The 17,221-nt window shown below is 42.6% G+C and overlaps 1 protein-coding gene across 16 annotated transcripts in view; it reads left to right on the forward strand.

Annotated features, from left to right (window-relative positions):
- CAMTA1 (calmodulin binding transcription activator 1) overlaps positions 1-17,221 on the forward strand; it is an 806,010-nt gene that overhangs the window by 35,104 nt on the left and 753,685 nt on the right. Inside the window, exons 4-5 of one of the 16 annotated variants that reach the window (XM_073233124.1) lie at positions 8,170-8,248; positions 8,993-9,537. The exons of 14 other annotated variants lie outside the window; for them this stretch is intronic. In XM_073233124.1, the coding sequence (XP_073089225.1) occupies positions 8,170-8,248; positions 8,993-9,522 (609 nt within the window). In that variant the 3' untranslated portion in view covers positions 9,523-9,537. Of the gene's footprint in view, positions 1-8,169; positions 8,249-8,992; positions 9,538-17,221 lie in introns of those variants that run through there. One more of the 16 variants, XM_036999813.2, reaches the window with a different exon arrangement.

Raw genomic sequence — 17,221 nt, forward strand, 5'->3', positions numbered from 1 at the left:
CAGTGGACTGTCTCTCACTGGGGTGGCGCTTCGTGGTCCTGCGTAAGACAGAGTTGCCTTTAGTCAGAATTGCCCGTGAGGTCTCTGGAATTGCTCGTAAAGTAAGGTTCGTCCCACTGCCGTTGTTAAGGGCCCGTTGTCCCTCTGGAGTTGCAGCAGATAGCTGTGTTTTGGTGGAAGGCCAGCTGAGGCAACTGGCTTGTGTTTAGGAGCTATGTTGGACAAAGCCTGCATTTCTTTAGATTCCACTCTCTTTGCCTAGGCCCTCTCACTGGGAGAGGTGTGGAGACACAGCCAATTCGTGTTTTCCTCTTCATCCTGCATCGCATGTGTTCACCCTGTTTTTCTGGCAGCTGGAGTTGCCTTTACCACAGGTCAGCTCTTGTTTTTCTCGGTCTCCCATGTTCTCTTCCAGTCTCTCTCTCTCTCTGCTGGGTTTGTATACAGTTGACTTCCTGGGTATAATGTGACTCCTCTGTACTTGTGAGAAATTCTTTTCCTCAGACCTGTGTTGCAGTATTTGTAATTATTTGAGAAAACCCAATTTACGTACTGTGTGTGTGTTGAGGGAGGGAGAGTGAGATTGTATTCATTCAAATACTGCCATTTATTGAGCACCTGTTCTTTGCTGGTGACTGGGTATTGCATATAATTATATCTAAGCCTTATAACTGATAATATTACAAGATGTGTAATATTTCCTTTTACAGATGAGGGAGTGTTGATAGAAAGTGGTTAAATAATTTGGTTGAGATAGCACACTTGGTAGGGTATGTCGCTATCTGAGCTTAATTTCTTATGTTGCTTTTTAATTCTTAGGAATGTTCATTCAGTGTGTGTTGTCTAGGCTTTAGTCAAAGAACTGTAACTCGTAACTTCATTATTGTACTTGGCAAATCCATTCTGTAATTTCGTTTTGGACTAAAAAGAGTTAATGTAGGATTAGTATAGTGGGCTCATACGCAAATATTTGGTGAAGCTGAAAGTCACTAAAAAGGAAGACTGTTAGAAGAGATCTGAGGGCCTAGTTAAGCCTTCCCTAACTCATTGCAATAGGTAAAATCTCCTGCCCTTCTTGAATGTTAGATGCAGTTGCAAAATATATGTTGTATCTAGAAACCAATTTTAGATTATGCTTTCTCGGCCACATACATCCTTCCCCCAGGTTCTGAAGATGATAAAGGAAATGATGATGAAGATGACAGCCATAATTAGGGCAAGCCAACAAGTATTGATCATCTGTTGTATGCTAGGTACTGTTGGGTGCTTTATGTGAGTAATCACATGTATTCCTCAAATTACTCCTATGAGGTAGGTTATGTGATTATCCTCATATTATAGGTGAGGAAATTTGAGCCATGGAGATGTTAAATAATATGCTACAAAGTGGCAGTGTGGGACTCCAAGCTTGCAGCCTGATCTGGGAGCCCCTACTCTTACAGTTCCATCCCAAAGATTCATTTCAAATAGACTTACCCAAGAAAGTGACTTTACTTCTTTTGTTTTATAGAGTTGTTTGGCATCTTTATTTATTTGCATTTTCAAGTATACGTAAACTTAATGTGTGTTTGCAGGAAGGTTTTTTTCTTAAAGAGTAGACACTCATTTCTTAGGGAAGTAGTTTTGATTCTTAATAATGAATATTAATATGTGGGCTGTGGATAATAAAAAATGTATATTAAAAGTAGAAATTTTGTACCTGTATGTAACCTGAGGGTTAGGCTTTTTTATATCTGGAGTAAGAGAGAGAGGATATATTAAATAAGAGTACATTTGTTAAAGAACCAACTCTTATTTCATAATCAGTTTGGTATTCACATCTTCATTAGGTGAAATGTTGTAAGTTTTCTGCATTTTAAGTTAATATTTTTAAGGCCCAGAGCCAGAAATAATTATGCTAATGTAGCTTTCTGATTGCATAAATGACTACTTCATAATTACACATATTAGTACTCCATATATGTTGTCCAGACTGAAATTTCTTTTGTTTAGTCATTAATTAGCTGTTTGACTTAAAATGTAACTAGTGCATTCCCCAGTTGCTGGATCTGGATTTCAAATGGCATTCTTCCAAAGCCAAACTAATGCAGCTTCATGAACCTTTTATAATGAAAATGTTCTCCTTAAATATGTTCACATCATTTTTGTGTGCTACTATGTTTGAACTATTAATGCTTGCTCTTTCAGTTTCTCTAAAGTAAGTAAATAGGATTCTAGTTTGTACTGATGTTAAAATTGCATCAAATATTTTTAGCTGGTGGTATAACATCAGAGATTTTCATATTAATTGCATTTTTTTAAATGGTAAAATGTCTTTGTAGAGAGCAGTACAGATACAGACTGATACATTCTAAGCCATACCAAATGCTTTTTATAGGGAGAGAATTATGCTTTTAAATCTTGAGAACTTTTTTTTTTTATTTGTTATGTTCAGGTAAGAAAAATGGATTTTAAGACTGAAAATTATTGTTATATTTCACTTTAATTATTTTGTTTTAACAACAAGAAGCCACCTTCCTAAAATTTCTTTAGTCTTTTTTTGTGTGTAGGGAGATACTCTCGAGTGTTTTTTGTATTTTTTATTTTTCTCTTTGTGTAACTTAAAGTCATAGATTTAGTCAAAGATAAGATCTTTTCAGTGATTAGTCTTGCTAGTGTATTTATATATTCTCTTCTTGAAATAAAAACTGACGTTTTCTGTGGGATCATTTAGGACTCTTCAAGCTTCCAAGATGTGTGCTAAACTGAAAAGCATTCGTTTGATTATAAAGGCAAGTGAGGTATTTGGGCCTCGATGACTTGGAGGGCTAGCGAGCCCTGAAGTAGGGCTTTGTTCTGTTTAGCTTTTGGCAGTGCTGATGACTGGAATGGTCGCAGACTATACTCTGTGAGTCCAGGCAGGGCTTTTCTAACTAAATGGAACATTTATTCACCACAGAGAACCAAGCTTTAAGAATCACACCTTTTGATATTGAATACAGTATATGGTACCAGATTTCAAAGTAAATGTGATAATTTTGTAGCAGCTGGGTTAACTACGATTCCTCTGTCTCACTTAGTGTGAGGTGAGATAAATGGATACCAAAATCCACGCGAACTCGCTTGTTTCTCAGACAGCCTGTATCAGTCGTGCGTCGGTGGCACTGGTGATAGGAAGTAGATGGTGTGCCTTGAAATGCTGGTGGTGTATGTCCTTCCGTGTCAGTGGGAGGAGGCAGGTGAGGAGAGATCAGGGCAGGCTGGTTTGGCTCTGAGGAGCGGTATGAGAAGGAGACCTTAAACTGCAGAGAGTACTGTTTGTGAATTTTGAGTTAAGATGCTAAAGAAATCTTTCTTTAAAGTAAGAAAATTCCTGTGGACCTACATCAGTTTTGGCCTAAATGATTTTTATTATAATACTATTTCAAAATGTAGCACTTAGGAGAATACTTGTCCCAGTCAGTGTTTAGTAAATATTTGGTGAATGACTGAAATATGTAAAAACAGAAAAATCTAAGTATACATTTCTCAATTCTTGTAGTTCTTTATGCAGATATAAAGCTCAAATGAGTATATATATTACCCAGAAAGAAACCACAGAACTACTAATCTCTCTATTAAAAATATTAGTTAAACGTGATGGATAATGTTTTGCCAAAACGATGTTTTCTCTTGCAACATGAATATAATTGTGACTGTTCCCTGGCGGGTTCTTTTGCATTTGGCATGAGCCACTGTCATGTGCCCTGCACTTATCCCACCCCTGGTCTCCACTGAACTATTCAGAAACTGTACTTTGCTCAGCAACCATTTCTGTAAGTCTGTTGTTAGGTCTTGGTACAATCTATGTTTTAGTCTTAAGTTCACTTCTGGTTTTTCTCATTAGCCCAAGAACAACTTAAATGACACTACTGGGTACCCAGGCTGCCGTAACCACAAATCACAAATTAGAGCAATGAATTTGTTTGTTAGAATATTTTTGCTGTAGGTCTTACTTTTTCAGATTATAAAGTGAATGAAGATGAGAAAAGAAAAATTTCTTACTGAGCCCAAGGACCATTGATACCTCGGGAAGGACACAGAGCTGGCAGTTAGAAACTGGTTCTAGTCGTGGCTCTGCCACCAGCCAGCTGAGTCACAGGCAAGACACCTGCCTGGCCTCTTTGATGGTTGTGCTGAGGGACCATTAAACGTCTGTCTAAGCCCAGTTTTCCAGTTTTGGAAGCTAAATCATTGTTGGGTTCAGAGTTGCTTGGGAGTACAGGACCGTCACAGAATGCTTGGGTCCAGCTTAGGAGCTTGCTTATTAATTTTTTACTGTTAGTCATCCTTTATTTTTCAAGTGTACAATTCAGTGGTTTTTAGTGTATACACAGAGCTGGTCAACCATCACTGCCACCAATTCCACAGCATTATCATCTCCCAACCAGCAGCTTGGGGCTTTTCTCTCCCTCTGGACTTGGGGAGTCAGCACTCTCCAGGGTGAGGGACATCATCTTTTTTCAGGGGGCTCAAAGTTATTCCTTGCTATCTTCTCCAAGTTTCTATAGCTGTCTAGTACTGGAGTTGAAATTTGAACAGATTGTCCTTTTGCCTGGGTCTTAACAGCATAGTGCTGTTTCCTGAGATTGGTTTTTTAAAAAAACTCAAGTGCAAATGAGGATCAGTGTGAGCCCACATTTTTCTAAGTTGGGTACAGAGGGCTTGAGTAGTGTTGTCAGTTGCATTAAAACTCTGTATACTTTTCATTGATGGATTATGAGGGGATGAAATAGCCCATTCCTTTCAGTAAAATGGTGGGAGGCTTTGGTGGTGGTGATTTGCTGTAAGGAGAAGCAGAGCCCAGCTGACACGACCTGTCAGCTGGGACAGAAAAGGGGAGGAGGAAACATGGAAAGGTTGCAATTCTTTAGCTCAGTGGTTTTCCACCTGGTGGGCTTGTCAAAACACGGGTGGCTGGGTTCCACTACCAGGGTTTCTGCTCTAGTGGGTCTGGGGTGGGGCCTGAGGATGTGCATTTCCAGCAGTGCACATCTAGGTGGGAGGAATCCCAGCCTCCTAGAAGTGTATTAGTTAGCTTCACTTGACCTGTCTTGGCTTTGCTACTTGTGTACTACTCAGATACATCTTGGTGTCCTTTGGCTATATGTGGTACAGTTGAGTTTTCTAGGCTTTTTCTCGTGGCTTTATGTACCTAGAAGTCAGGAAATGTCATTTTTTTTGTGTGGTATCTGTCTGTAGTATTTGTTAATGTCTTCTTATATAGGAAGCCCTTTTTATATGTGGGTGGCAGTGGTAGGGGTGTATTGTGGCATATTCTAATTTCTGTGACTTTTTGTGAAGGAGTTTTTGTTTGTCCTCCCCTTTCTTTTCCAACTTCATTTGTCCAAATAGCAGACCCCGAAAGCTGGATTGCATAATCTACCTACTTACCTACTTACCTGTGTACCCACCTTCCAGTCTTTTTAATACTACCTAGCAAATGTTCCTAATGATAAACTTTGTTACCTTGGTAATAATGAAGTTCTGTTGAAGATTTTACGTTTTGAAGATTTTAAGTTTAAGATTTTAGAAGTTCCTAAAAAATTACCTGTTTTTATTTTTTAATGCTTTTACAAATCTGGAAAAAAACAGAAAAAGAAAAAAACACAGAAAGAAATCCTTTGTGGATGGATGAGAAACCACAGATGGGCTGGGGTGAATGTGAGAGAGAAATTCCTGCTTTCTCTGTAAGGGAGAATGTTAAGGGCAGATGTGTGAATTTCACAAGGTTCTCACATGCTTCTGCTGTGTGTTCAGTGGACTGGTGAAAGGTTTAGAGTTGAAATAAATGTAAAATTTAAAGACCCTGAAGTTTACATTTGGGGAGAAAGGGGGCAAGTGGGAGACGCTCCAGCTCTAGGAAATCAGACTGGATCGAACAGGCAGGTGTGTATGCATGCATCCAGGTGGGCCAGGTGTGAACTGGAGTGGAATTCTGAGGCAAGCTCTATTTGGCCTTGAGTTCATTTTACTGTGGTTCCAGAGGAGTTTATGGGAAAGGCACTAGGAAGCTGGAATTTTGCTTGATTCGGGTTAGGCAGTGGGGCCGTGCGAGCCTGCAGTCAGAGGAGGAGCCCGGCTTCTGGGGCGGCTGCAACAGAAAGCACTTGAACCCAGGCCATCCCCTCTGTTTTTTACTATTTGTTTTTTAAAATTAAGATTTAATTTTTTTTAGAGTAGTTCAGAGTTTACAACAAAATTGAGGGGAAGGTTTAGGGAGTTCCCATAGACCCCTTTCCCCCACTCACAGCCTTCCCGCCTATCAACATCCCCCACCAGAATGGCAGCTTTTTTACAGTTGATGAACCTATATTTTCACATTATTGCCACCTCAAAGTTCATAGTTTATGGTTCACTGCTGTGGTACATCCTATGAGTTTGGGCAAGTTTGTAGTGCCATGTATCCACCACTGTAGTTCCCCTGCCCTGAAAATCCTTTTCTTTGCATGTTTATCCCCCAACCCCTGATTTTTTTATTGTCTCCACAGTTTTGTCTTTTCTAGAATGCCATACAGTTGGAATCATACAGTGTGTAGCCTTTTCAGACTGGCTTCTTTCACTTAGTGATGTGCATTTAATGTTCCTCCACATCTGTGCATGACTTGGTGGCTCATTTCTTTTTAGCCTGGAATAATACTCCATTGTCTGGATGGACCACAGTTTGTTTATCCATTCACCTACTGACGGGCATTTTGGTTGCCTCCAAGTTCTGGAAATTAAGAATAAAGCTGATGCAAACATCCGTGTGCAGGATTTTGTGTGACATAGTTTTCATCTCCTTTGAGTACATACCAAGGAGTGTGATTGCTGGATCGTAGGGTGCTAAGAGTATGTTTAGCTTTGTAAGAAACTGCTGAACTGACTTCTAAAGTGGCTGTACTGTTTTGTACTCCCACCAGGAAGGAGTGAGAATTTCTGCTGCTCTGCATCCTCACAAACATTTGGTGTTGTCAATGTTCTGGATTTTGGCTGTTCTAATAGATGTGTAGTGGTGTCTCACTGTTGCTTTAATTTGCATTTCCCTGATGACGTATGATGTGGAGCATCTTTTCATCTGCTTACTTGCCATCTGTAAATCTTCTTTGATGAGAAGTCTGTTAAGGTTTTGGCTGGTTTTTTAATCAAGTTGTTTTTTTTTCTTACTGTACAGTTTAAAGAGGTCTTTGTATATATTGGAATAACAGTCCTTTATTAGATTTGTCTTCTGTAGATATTTTCTCCCAGTCTGTGGCTTGTCTTGTTGTTCTCTTGATACTGTCTTTCACAGGATAGAAATTTTAATTTTAATTAACTCCAGCTTACCAATTATTTCTTGATAGGTTGTGTCTTTGGTGTTGTAATACAATACCCAGGGTCATCTAGGTTTTTTCCAGTGTTGTCTTCTGGAGTTTTAGAGCTTTGCCTTTCATATTTAGGGTTGTGCTTCACTTCAGTTGATTTTTGTGAAGGATATAAGGTCTAGCTTGATATTTTTTCCTTTTTTTGCATGTTGATGTACATTTGTTCCAGCACCGTTTGTTGGAAAGACTGTCTTGGCTCCATTGTAATTGCCTCTTTTCCTGTGTCAGAGATGAGTTGACTATATTTATATGTCGGTCTGTGTCTGAGCTCTTTACTGTTTCATTGATCTGTTTGTCTGTTCTTTTGACAATACCACAACTGCCTTGATTACTGTGGCTTTATAGTAGTAAGTCTTGTGTTGGGTTGAGTCAGTCCTGACTTTGTTCTTTTCCTTCAATACTGAGTTGGTTCTTCTGGGTCTTGTGCCTCTCCGTGTACACTCTAGAATCAATTTGTTGAAGTCCGTAAAGTAACTTGCTGGGACTTTGATGGGGATTGCTTTGAATTTATGTAGATTAAGTTGAGAAGAACTGACACCTTGGCAATACTGAGTTTTCCGGTCTGTGAACATGGACTGTGTCTCTCCATTTATTTAATTCTTTGATTTCCATCATCAGAGTTTTGTAGTTCTCCTCAAATAGATCTTGTACATATTTTGTTAGATGTATGCCTCACTATTTGATTTTTGGGCTGCTAATTTAAATAGTATTGTTTTTTAAATTCAAGTTCCCACATGTTCATTACTGGTATATAAGAAAGTGATAGACTTTCATATGTTAACCTTGTACAATCACTTATTTGTTCCAGGACTTTTTCAAAAAGCCTTTTGAAAAAAGACCATCATTGTGTGTGCAGCTCATGTCTGAAGTAGTTCCCTTTCAAAGAGGTCAGTGTGGGTAACACTGCAGGGAGGGGGTACGTCCCAGCACAGAAGGTCAAGGATGAGGTGTTGAGAGGTCGCACTGTCTTCCTGCTCTGTGTTGGGTGCAGGAACATTCAGAGAAGCTGACCAAGAGGGAGGCTCTCCTGTTGGAGCCTGGGGTTCTTATTTAGAAAAGGCTGCAAAAGGCAGCTTTTTCAGAAAGAGAAGGGGAAAAAACACTTAAATGTATTTATCTTTTTAAAAGTTAAGAGAGAACTGAAAGAAAGGGAAAATGCCATCTGCTTCCCATTTCTGAGAAAAGGGTATGTTAAAATAGATCGAAATTAAGAAGAATCTATAAAATTGAGGTCATTTCCTGTTTTTTTCTGACATGTCTTTAAACTCTGTAGTAGCAGGCATTCTTTTCCCATCATCAGAAGACAGTTATTAATGTCCGTGTTAAAATTTTATTTTTGTACTCTTAAATAAAATTTAGACTTCCTAATTATAATTGTTTTATTTAAGAATACTTTTTGTTAAATGCTTTAATTATTATTCAACGAAATTTTTATATTTAAGCATTTTCCAGTAATTTTTAATAATCTACTTTTTAAGCAATTCAGAGAACCTGCTGGGTAGTGATTATGTACTTTTTATTTCATAAATGAGGATAGTGAGACAAGTGTTTTGGAATTAGCATCTATCATCATGTAATACACTATATAATTTACTTCTTTTTATTCTGTATTTTCTGGCAACCCATGCTAGACTGTAGCTTCTCAGTGGACAGGAATCTTTATCTGCTCTGTTTACTGATGGATCCCAAGAGCCCAGCACCCTGCCTGGCACATAGCGGCTGTTCAGTGACCAACAGATGTCGTGTAGGTCTTCTGTGCAAGTGTGCTGCTAACTCTTTGTCTCTGAGTCAGCAGCCCAGTAGTGATGGTCCTTGGTGGTGCCAAGCAGATTCCAAGCAGATTCGTGGGAACTACTCCAAACTTGGGATACGGAGGAGAGGAACAAGATATGTGCAGCTTCCCAAATCCAAGGGAGGAAGGACTGGGCAGGTGTACTCAGTTTTTCATCTCAAACTCAGTAGTCAGATAGGTTGTTCCTATCCAAGTGGGCTTGAGAGTGAAGATGAGGCAGGAAGCCAAGACTCCTTGGTGGAGAGCTCTTGCCACGTGGAAACATGGAGACTGGGAGAGGGAGGGCCTCCCCCGCCATCAGTTCACACAGTACAGCACAGACAGGAAGATGGCCAGAGAGCCCCAAAGCCTGCCTTCAGAAACAGCTGACTTTTTAGTAGACGTCTCTTCAGACATTTTTTTCTTTGCTGATGTGGCTGTACATTTTACTTATTTGTTAACACAGAATAGGTTTATTGTACATGTAGTTTTGTAATCTTGCCTTTCTCTTAATATGTTATATATAGCTAAGGCCTTTTTGACAGTGATTCATAGCATCATGTTTATTGATGAAATATCACTCCATTTTATTCCATGCTGCCGTTTATGCATGCAGCAGTATTTTTGAGGGTCTAGTATGTGCCAGACATTGGTTGAGGATGCTGGGCATAAGAGACAAGTTCCTGTTCTCATGAGTCTTAAAATTTAGAAGGAAAGACAATATATAAGTAAAGAGGAGGATAAGAATTTCAGAGAGTGCTGAGAAGAAAATAAATGAGGATACTGAGGTGTGAGTGCTTTAGGTGGATTGGCTAGTGGAAAGCCCTTCTTAGGACATGACATTTGAGCTGAATCTGCATAAGAAAAGAGGGCTGGCTGCCTGCCGATCTAGGGAAAGAACATTGTAGGCAGGGAATAGCAGCTGCAAAGGCCCAGAGACAGGAATGCATTTGGTTGAGGAACAGTAAAAGGGATATTGTGGTTGGAGCATGAGCTAGGTGAGGTGGGCAGGGGCTAGATCTTGAAGTGTCTTGTAGGCATAAAGACTTGGAGTTTTATTTTAAGAGTAGCAGAAAGTCATTGGAAGATGAGCTGTCAGGATGTGAGTGACATATTATGACCCTTTTATTTTCAAAGCCTTTCTCTGGCTGCCCTGTGGCAGATGGGAAGCAGAGACCAATGAGGAGGGTGTTGCAGTAATTGGTGATCTTGGTCGGAGATGACTGAAGCAGTGGAGAGGGTGGAAAGTGGGGTATAGTTTGGAGGTGGAGCTGTAGGACTCAAGGGCTTGGATGTGGGGGTAAGGGGAAGGAGAAATCAAGAGTGGGTCCTTTGTGGCCTCCGGTACTACATTGGTGCTGATGCTCATAACTGAGATTAGACTGAGGGAGGAGGGATGGCGGTGGATCAGGAATGTTCTGGGATGTATTGATTTTGAGATGTTTTTTAGACACTGCAGTGATGATGTTGAGGTGGCCACCGTCTGGAAGTCTGAGAGAGATCCTGTGTGGAGATACAAATTGGAGAGCTGTTAGACTAGATGAAATCACCCTGGATGCAAAAGATCCATGGAGGAGGGGATGAGACAGACCCTGAGTGGGGCTGCAGGAGGCAGCAGAGGAGGCTGCGGCAGAGCTAAGGGAGCCGTAAATCAGATGAGCATGAGATGGAAGCTGAGAGAAGAACGCGTTTTTCAAGGAGGGTGTATCAGGTTTCTGTTTGCTGCTGTAACAGATTGTCACAGACTTGGTGGTGTAAAACAGCACAGATTCATTATCTGAGAGTTCTGTAGGTCAAACATTTAACATGGTCTCATGGGGCTAAAATTAAGGTGTGGGTAGGGCTGCACTCCTTTCTGGAGGCTCTTGAGGAGAATCTGTTTTCTTGCCCATCCCTCCTTTTAGAGGCCACTGGCTTCTGTGGCTTTTGGCTCTGTCCTCCGTCTTCAGAGCCACCAACATAGTGTCTCCGGCCCTGCGTCCATTGTCACCATTCTCTCTCTGACTCTGACCTCTCTTGTGTCCATCCCTCTTCCAGTTTTAAGGACCCTTATGATTACATTGGGTCCACCCATATAATACAGGATAATCTCCCTATTTTAAGGTTGGGGGTTTATCAACCTTAATTCTTGATTCTATCTGCAACTTCAGTTCGCCTTTGCCATGTAACAGAACATATTGACAGGTTCTGGGGATTAGGATGTGCTACCTCAGGGCGGGGCATCGTTCTTCCTGCCACAGGGTATGTCAGAGGTTACTGAGAAGTCGGGTGAGGTGAGGATGGAGAACCACCACTGATTTGGGCACCTGGGGCTCTCAGTATGCCTGGCGAGTGGTTTCCGCAGGGTGCTGGGTGCAGAGGCCCAGTTGGAGTGGGTAGAAGACCGAGTAAGGTGAGGTTGTGGGGGCAGCAAGTGTTAATGATTCTTGATGGGATTTTGCTGTGAAGCAGAGTGAATCATGGCACGATTACAAAGTACAGCTCTGGGAGTGAAATGGGAGCCCTGGTTAGTGCAGAGGCTGGGGAGGGCCACTGAGAAAGGGCTGTGAGTGTGGGGTCTGTTGGAATGGATTATCTGAATGAAGGACCTAGAGTGGAACTAAGAAATGGTTTATGGAGATGCAGGTAAATGAAGAAAGGGTTAATGCAATTATTTTAAAATAAGTAGCAGAATGTAGTTCTGTTTCCCCCTGGGTCAGTGGCCAGAACCCTTGTCAGCAGCCACCGTAGGGCCCCCACCCTACTACCACATCAGATGTCCTCAGCATCCCGTGGCTGGTCAGCCACATCTCTGAGGTCAGCCTGGAGCTTTTGCCTTGTATTCCTAGCAGACTGGCTGTGGTCTGGCCACAACTCAGTGCCTTGATGCAGTGTGTGTCGGAAGTACAGTGCAGAGCCACAGCCCTCCTCCGCCTTAGTTTCTTTTTATTTCATTACATTTAATCACATTCATACTCAACAGTATTTGTTGAACCCTAGGCTTTGGGCAAAACAGGTGTGACTGAAACAGTCCCTGGCCCCAGGAGCTTGCATTCTCAGGGCCCATCTCACAGCCGATGGGGGCGCTGAAGCTGCTGCCTCCCAGGAGGCAAGGCACTGAGTGTACGCAGCCCTCTGTCTTCTGGGGTGCTGGGTATACCCTGTTTTCCTTACCACAGGCCGCCTGCTGGGGACGCCCATGTCCCTCCTGCCGGCAGGGCTGCTCCTTACGCACAGCCACCCACAGGCCCCTGCGCTTACTAGCTGCTTACTGCCTCCTGTGCCCTTGCTTAGAGGGGCTCCCTGATCCTTGGTCTCCAGGAGTCTACTCTCCCCTCCTTTTTCTCAATTCCAGATCCCCAGTACATAGTCACTCTCCTACAGATACCCTCCACTCTCCTGCCTGTCCCTCCTCCTGTCATAACCAGCTGGACAAATGAACATGTCTCCTGGCTTCTCTGTGCCTGTACCCAGACAGCTCAGTGCTGCTGGAGAAAAACAAAGAATATGACTTGTTTCTCTCTGTAAATTCTTGGTCACCTGCCTCGATTGGGCAGTTACCACTACCCCCAGTTTTCTGGGATGCTCTACCAGTGAAGTGTGTTCAGGCTGTCTGTGACCACTTCATGGTTTCTGCATTCTTCAGGTGAAACTGCCCTTTTGCCATCACCACCCCTGCAGCCAGCTCAATCAGATTAGCGTTCAGGGGTTCTCTGGGTACCCCATCTTGCAACACAGAACAACCTCCCTCTTTCTCAGTAGCTTCGTGTTTTTAAATCCGCGACACCAGAACTTCTCAAGGAAGTAAGCCACAGAGCTTCTCCGCTTTCTCACTTTCCACTTACTCAGCATTTCCAGGCTGCCCCCTGCTCTGTTAAATCTGCTAGTCTTTCCAACACCATACAGATTGCCAAACCCAGGGGACACACTATAGCTTCTTAGCTTCCCACATAGCTGCCCCATCCCTTGTGACAGTGCGTCTTACCTGATGTCCTGCGTCCTTCACCACTTCCTTTTGATCCCCCATCAGATCTTGCTTCTCAGGCCAACCTTTCACGAGTAAAGCTCCTCAGGCTTCTACCCATCGATGTGTCTTTCTACATGACACACACTCTTTAAGTAACCTCACCTGCTGACGTAGCTGAAAATGCACCTATATGTCCCAGATTAAGCCCCACATTTTCCTCAGATGCTTCCTCAGATGCTTTACAGGCAGCTCAGACAAATGGTCCCATCTGAGCTCTGGATAGTTTCCCACATCTGCTGGGTGCTCTTAAGCTGCTGCCTCCCAGGAGGCAAGACACCGAGTGTACGCAGCCCGCTGTCTTCTGGGGTGCTGGGTATATCCTGTTTTCCTTACCACAGGCCACCTGCTGGAGATGCCTGTGGTATCTCTTGCACCCCCAAGACCAAATATAGCCCCAAACAGTATGGATTCCCCTCCACCTGCTTTGCCATGGGGGACTTGGGCCCTTTCTCAGTCGAGGGAGGAAGCCTGTAGACCCTTTCTTAGAATCATGTCTTAAAGCAAACCATATATGGGATTACAAAGGAGTCCAATCCTATTGAGAGTTACCAACATCTTAATAAACAGATTGTGATATGACAGTATATATGTACTTCTTTAATGTTACCACCGCTCACCTGGACACTGCAGGAACCTCCTATGTGACCTCCTTCCTCTGCTCTGACTTCCTCTGGTTCATTCTCCCCACAGCAGAATTATCTTCTTAAAATGGCAAAATGCAAATTATGTTTCTTCCAGCTTTACACTGTTCAATTGCTTTCCCTGTTTTCTGTCTATGAATTTAAAACATGTCAAGGTGGGCTGATAGATCACTGCCCAGTCTGGCCCCCATCTGCCTCTCTAGTCTCATCTTGGGTGGGGTCTTGTCCCCACTCTTGCTGAGCTCCAGCCTAGCTGTTCGAGTTCTTCAGTGGTGCCCTGCTTTTTCCCACCACAGGAATGGAACATGCTGTTCTCACCTTTTGGTACACAATGTAATGTATTGCTGTACGTTATCATAAACTCAACTGCCTTGAACACCACACACTTTCTCTGTCACAGTTCTGTGAGTCTGGTGTCTAGGCACAACTTAGCTGGGCCGTCTGCTATAAGGTCTTCCAGGCTGCAGCCAGGGTGCCAGCCAGGGCTTGGGTTCTCATCTGAGAGCTTGACTGGGGAAGGCTCCTTCCCCTGGCTAACAGGGATGCTGGCAGCATTCAGTTCCTGGTGAGCTGTTGGACTGTGTGCCTCAGTTTTTCACTGGTTATTAGCTGAAGACAGACATCGGTTCCTTGTTAGACGTGCCTTCCCAATGTGGCTACATGGCTGGAAGCCAGCAAGGAGGAGCCAATCCTAGCAGGAAGGATGCTGCATTCTTACATGATGCAATCACGTGTCATCTCCTGCACCTGTCACTTGGCTGCGCTCTCCTAGGATCACCTCAGGAACTGCCCTCAAGGGGGCCAGGATCATGGGAGCCATTGTAGAGCTGGTCAGCTCTCCCACCCTCCACCTGACACACTTAAAAGAAGGAACAAACTCTGCATGCGCCTCTCCAGAGAAATGCCTCACAGCCAGAACGCCCTGTGGTCACCGTGTGCCAAGTTGTGTGTGACATGCAGGAGCTGAGTCTACCTCTTAACAGACCTGCAGCCCCAAATCTGCAGCCTCAAAGACAGTGAGAAAATGTTTTCCAAGAGGTGGATGGAAACAAGGGAGAGAGGATTATCTTTTCACACTCCTCCTTTTCTTTCTTCTATTTATTCACTAGTCGTTTATAAAACTTCTACCATGTGCCAAGTGCTGGGGTTAGAAACAGAATGAGTGAGACAGGAGCTAGCAGTTTGCAACTGTATGTTTCTGACTCGAATATGAGTACCTTTGAACTGGATGGGCTGGCAATTTTCAAATTAAAAAAGTTTAGTAACAGTTGAACCTTTTTTTTTCTAACATAAACTTACAGGACACCCAAATCTATAAAAGAGACAAAAATGGAGCTGCTCTGGTTGAAGCTGGGGAGTGGAGCCAGACTGCCTGCTTGGGCTTCTGGCCTCCTCCCGGGGTATCTGCTGCAGCGAGCCCTGGGGGCCCTGAGGGTTCTGGAGCAGGGTCAGGGTATGGCTGCCGTAGTCCAAAGCAGCACTGGGGCACACACCTGGTTCCCAGAGAGGGGAGACCAGGTCCATTCCTTCTCTGGATCAGTGTCTCTCAAGTGGGGCTGGTACTGACCCTTTAAAGGGTGGTCAGGGAAAGTTGGAGCACTCTGGGCGAGCGTGTCCTGTGATTCTGCGCCAAGTGATGAAAACACCGTCACTGAGACGCCTAGAGAAACCAGTTCCTCCTCCTTGTGTTCCCTCTTTATGCTGGTGGTTCTCACCTCTGGCTGAATGTTATGATCACCGGGATAGCTTTTAAACAGACTAGGGCCTGAGCCCTACCCTCAACCAATTACATTGAGGTCCCTGGGGTGGGGTGCAGGCTTGGGATTTTTAAAAGCTCCCTTGAGATTCTAAAGTGCAATCAGGGTTGAGAATCACCACCTTAAAGCCGCTATTGATTGCTTTCAGAAGTCTTCATTGTAATTAAACAGATCATGGTTAAAAGTAAGCAGAAGGAATCTGGGGGGGAATATTTGTAATAGACAAGTGGGCTTATGAAATGGACGGTTATGTTACTAGAACACAGATCATTAGGACCAACTGACCCGTCTGAGTTTGGATTAAAACTTAAGCACTTAAAGTCTGGTGTCTGTTAGGGCAGAGGTCACCCTATCTGTTCTTCCTATAGCCTTCTTTATCCTTTTTTCCTTTCCGAATATTTCAGCCTAAAATGGTGAAGCACCTCTTTATAAAAATTATCTTCTCTTCTTTCCTCCCCAGAGTTCATCTCCATCAATGAGCTACTGTCCTTTGTGCACACCCTAAAGTTTTTAGGTATCTCTTGCATTTCCCACCCAATGCTAAAACACTGTGACAATGAGTGTTCCTGATAAAGTGGTCATCCAGTTTGGAAAGACACTGTATTTTACAATAACGATCAGTTTCTGAGAAACTTCAATTAAAAAACTTAATGTCACTGACTTAGGAAAAGATCCAGAGAAAGGATCTAGAGGCTAGTTCAGACCTTATGTAGGGAATTCTCAGAGTGGGTGTTGACTACTAATGGTCTCATAATTCTTTCATGGAGGACAGTCTTACTTGTCTGAGAGTAATTATAGCCATCCTTATTGTACATTTCCAGGTTTCTTTCACTTATTTCTCCTGACACTGACATTATTTCACGATGATAACAAATTTAGTATCATTTCAAAAATATTTCACAAATATGTAATTAATCTCATTTATTCTCTAACTTTGGCCAAAATAGTTGTTTTCCTCCAAGCCCATTCATTCATTGATTTTCAGTTTTCTTACTGTTTGATTTCTTCTACATTATTCATCTGCATAATTATCTGCTTGTGATTTTCTGTATATTGATGTCTGTCTGAATGGGTTAGCCCTGTATCTTTTCACTCTTTTATGAGATTGCATTAGAAATACAATTTAGTCTTCAGTCAAGTTGACTTCTTTTAATTTTTGGCTTTAAAATTTTGGAAATGTGGGCTGGAAATGTCACATGCATGTGAGTTGAAGTAACATATTTGTGTGTGTGTGATCTCTGTGTAAGTAAATGTTTTATGAATGTGTATGTGTGTGTTCCATGTGGGTCAATGTTCCATTCATGTTGTGTGTGTGAGGTTGATGTGGGTAAGTGTTCTATGCATGTTGTATGCATGTGCCTGTGATCTGTGTGATCAGGATCATGAGGGTTGCAGGAGCACTTTACCCTGGTACGCACAGCCTGGAGTACAGCACTAAGATGGTAAAAGTCTGTCTGTTGGGCTGGCAATCTTCTCTTGTGGTAATTTTCCCTCTAGCACTTGGCCTCTGGGAGAAGCCTACTCACTTTTATTAGGGCGGTTTGAAAATTCTGTAAGTTAATAGGTGCAACACTAGCATACTACATTACCAAACATTATTTCACTTGCTCACATTTGTAGTAAATAAGTATTAAATAAGACACAAAATACAGTAAAAGGTTGATTATGTTGGATTACATTAAAAG

This window comes from Manis javanica, chromosome 4, assembly GCF_040802235.1.
Source record: "Manis javanica isolate MJ-LG chromosome 4, MJ_LKY, whole genome shotgun sequence".
Taxonomy (NCBI): domain Eukaryota; kingdom Metazoa; phylum Chordata; class Mammalia; order Pholidota; family Manidae; genus Manis; species Manis javanica.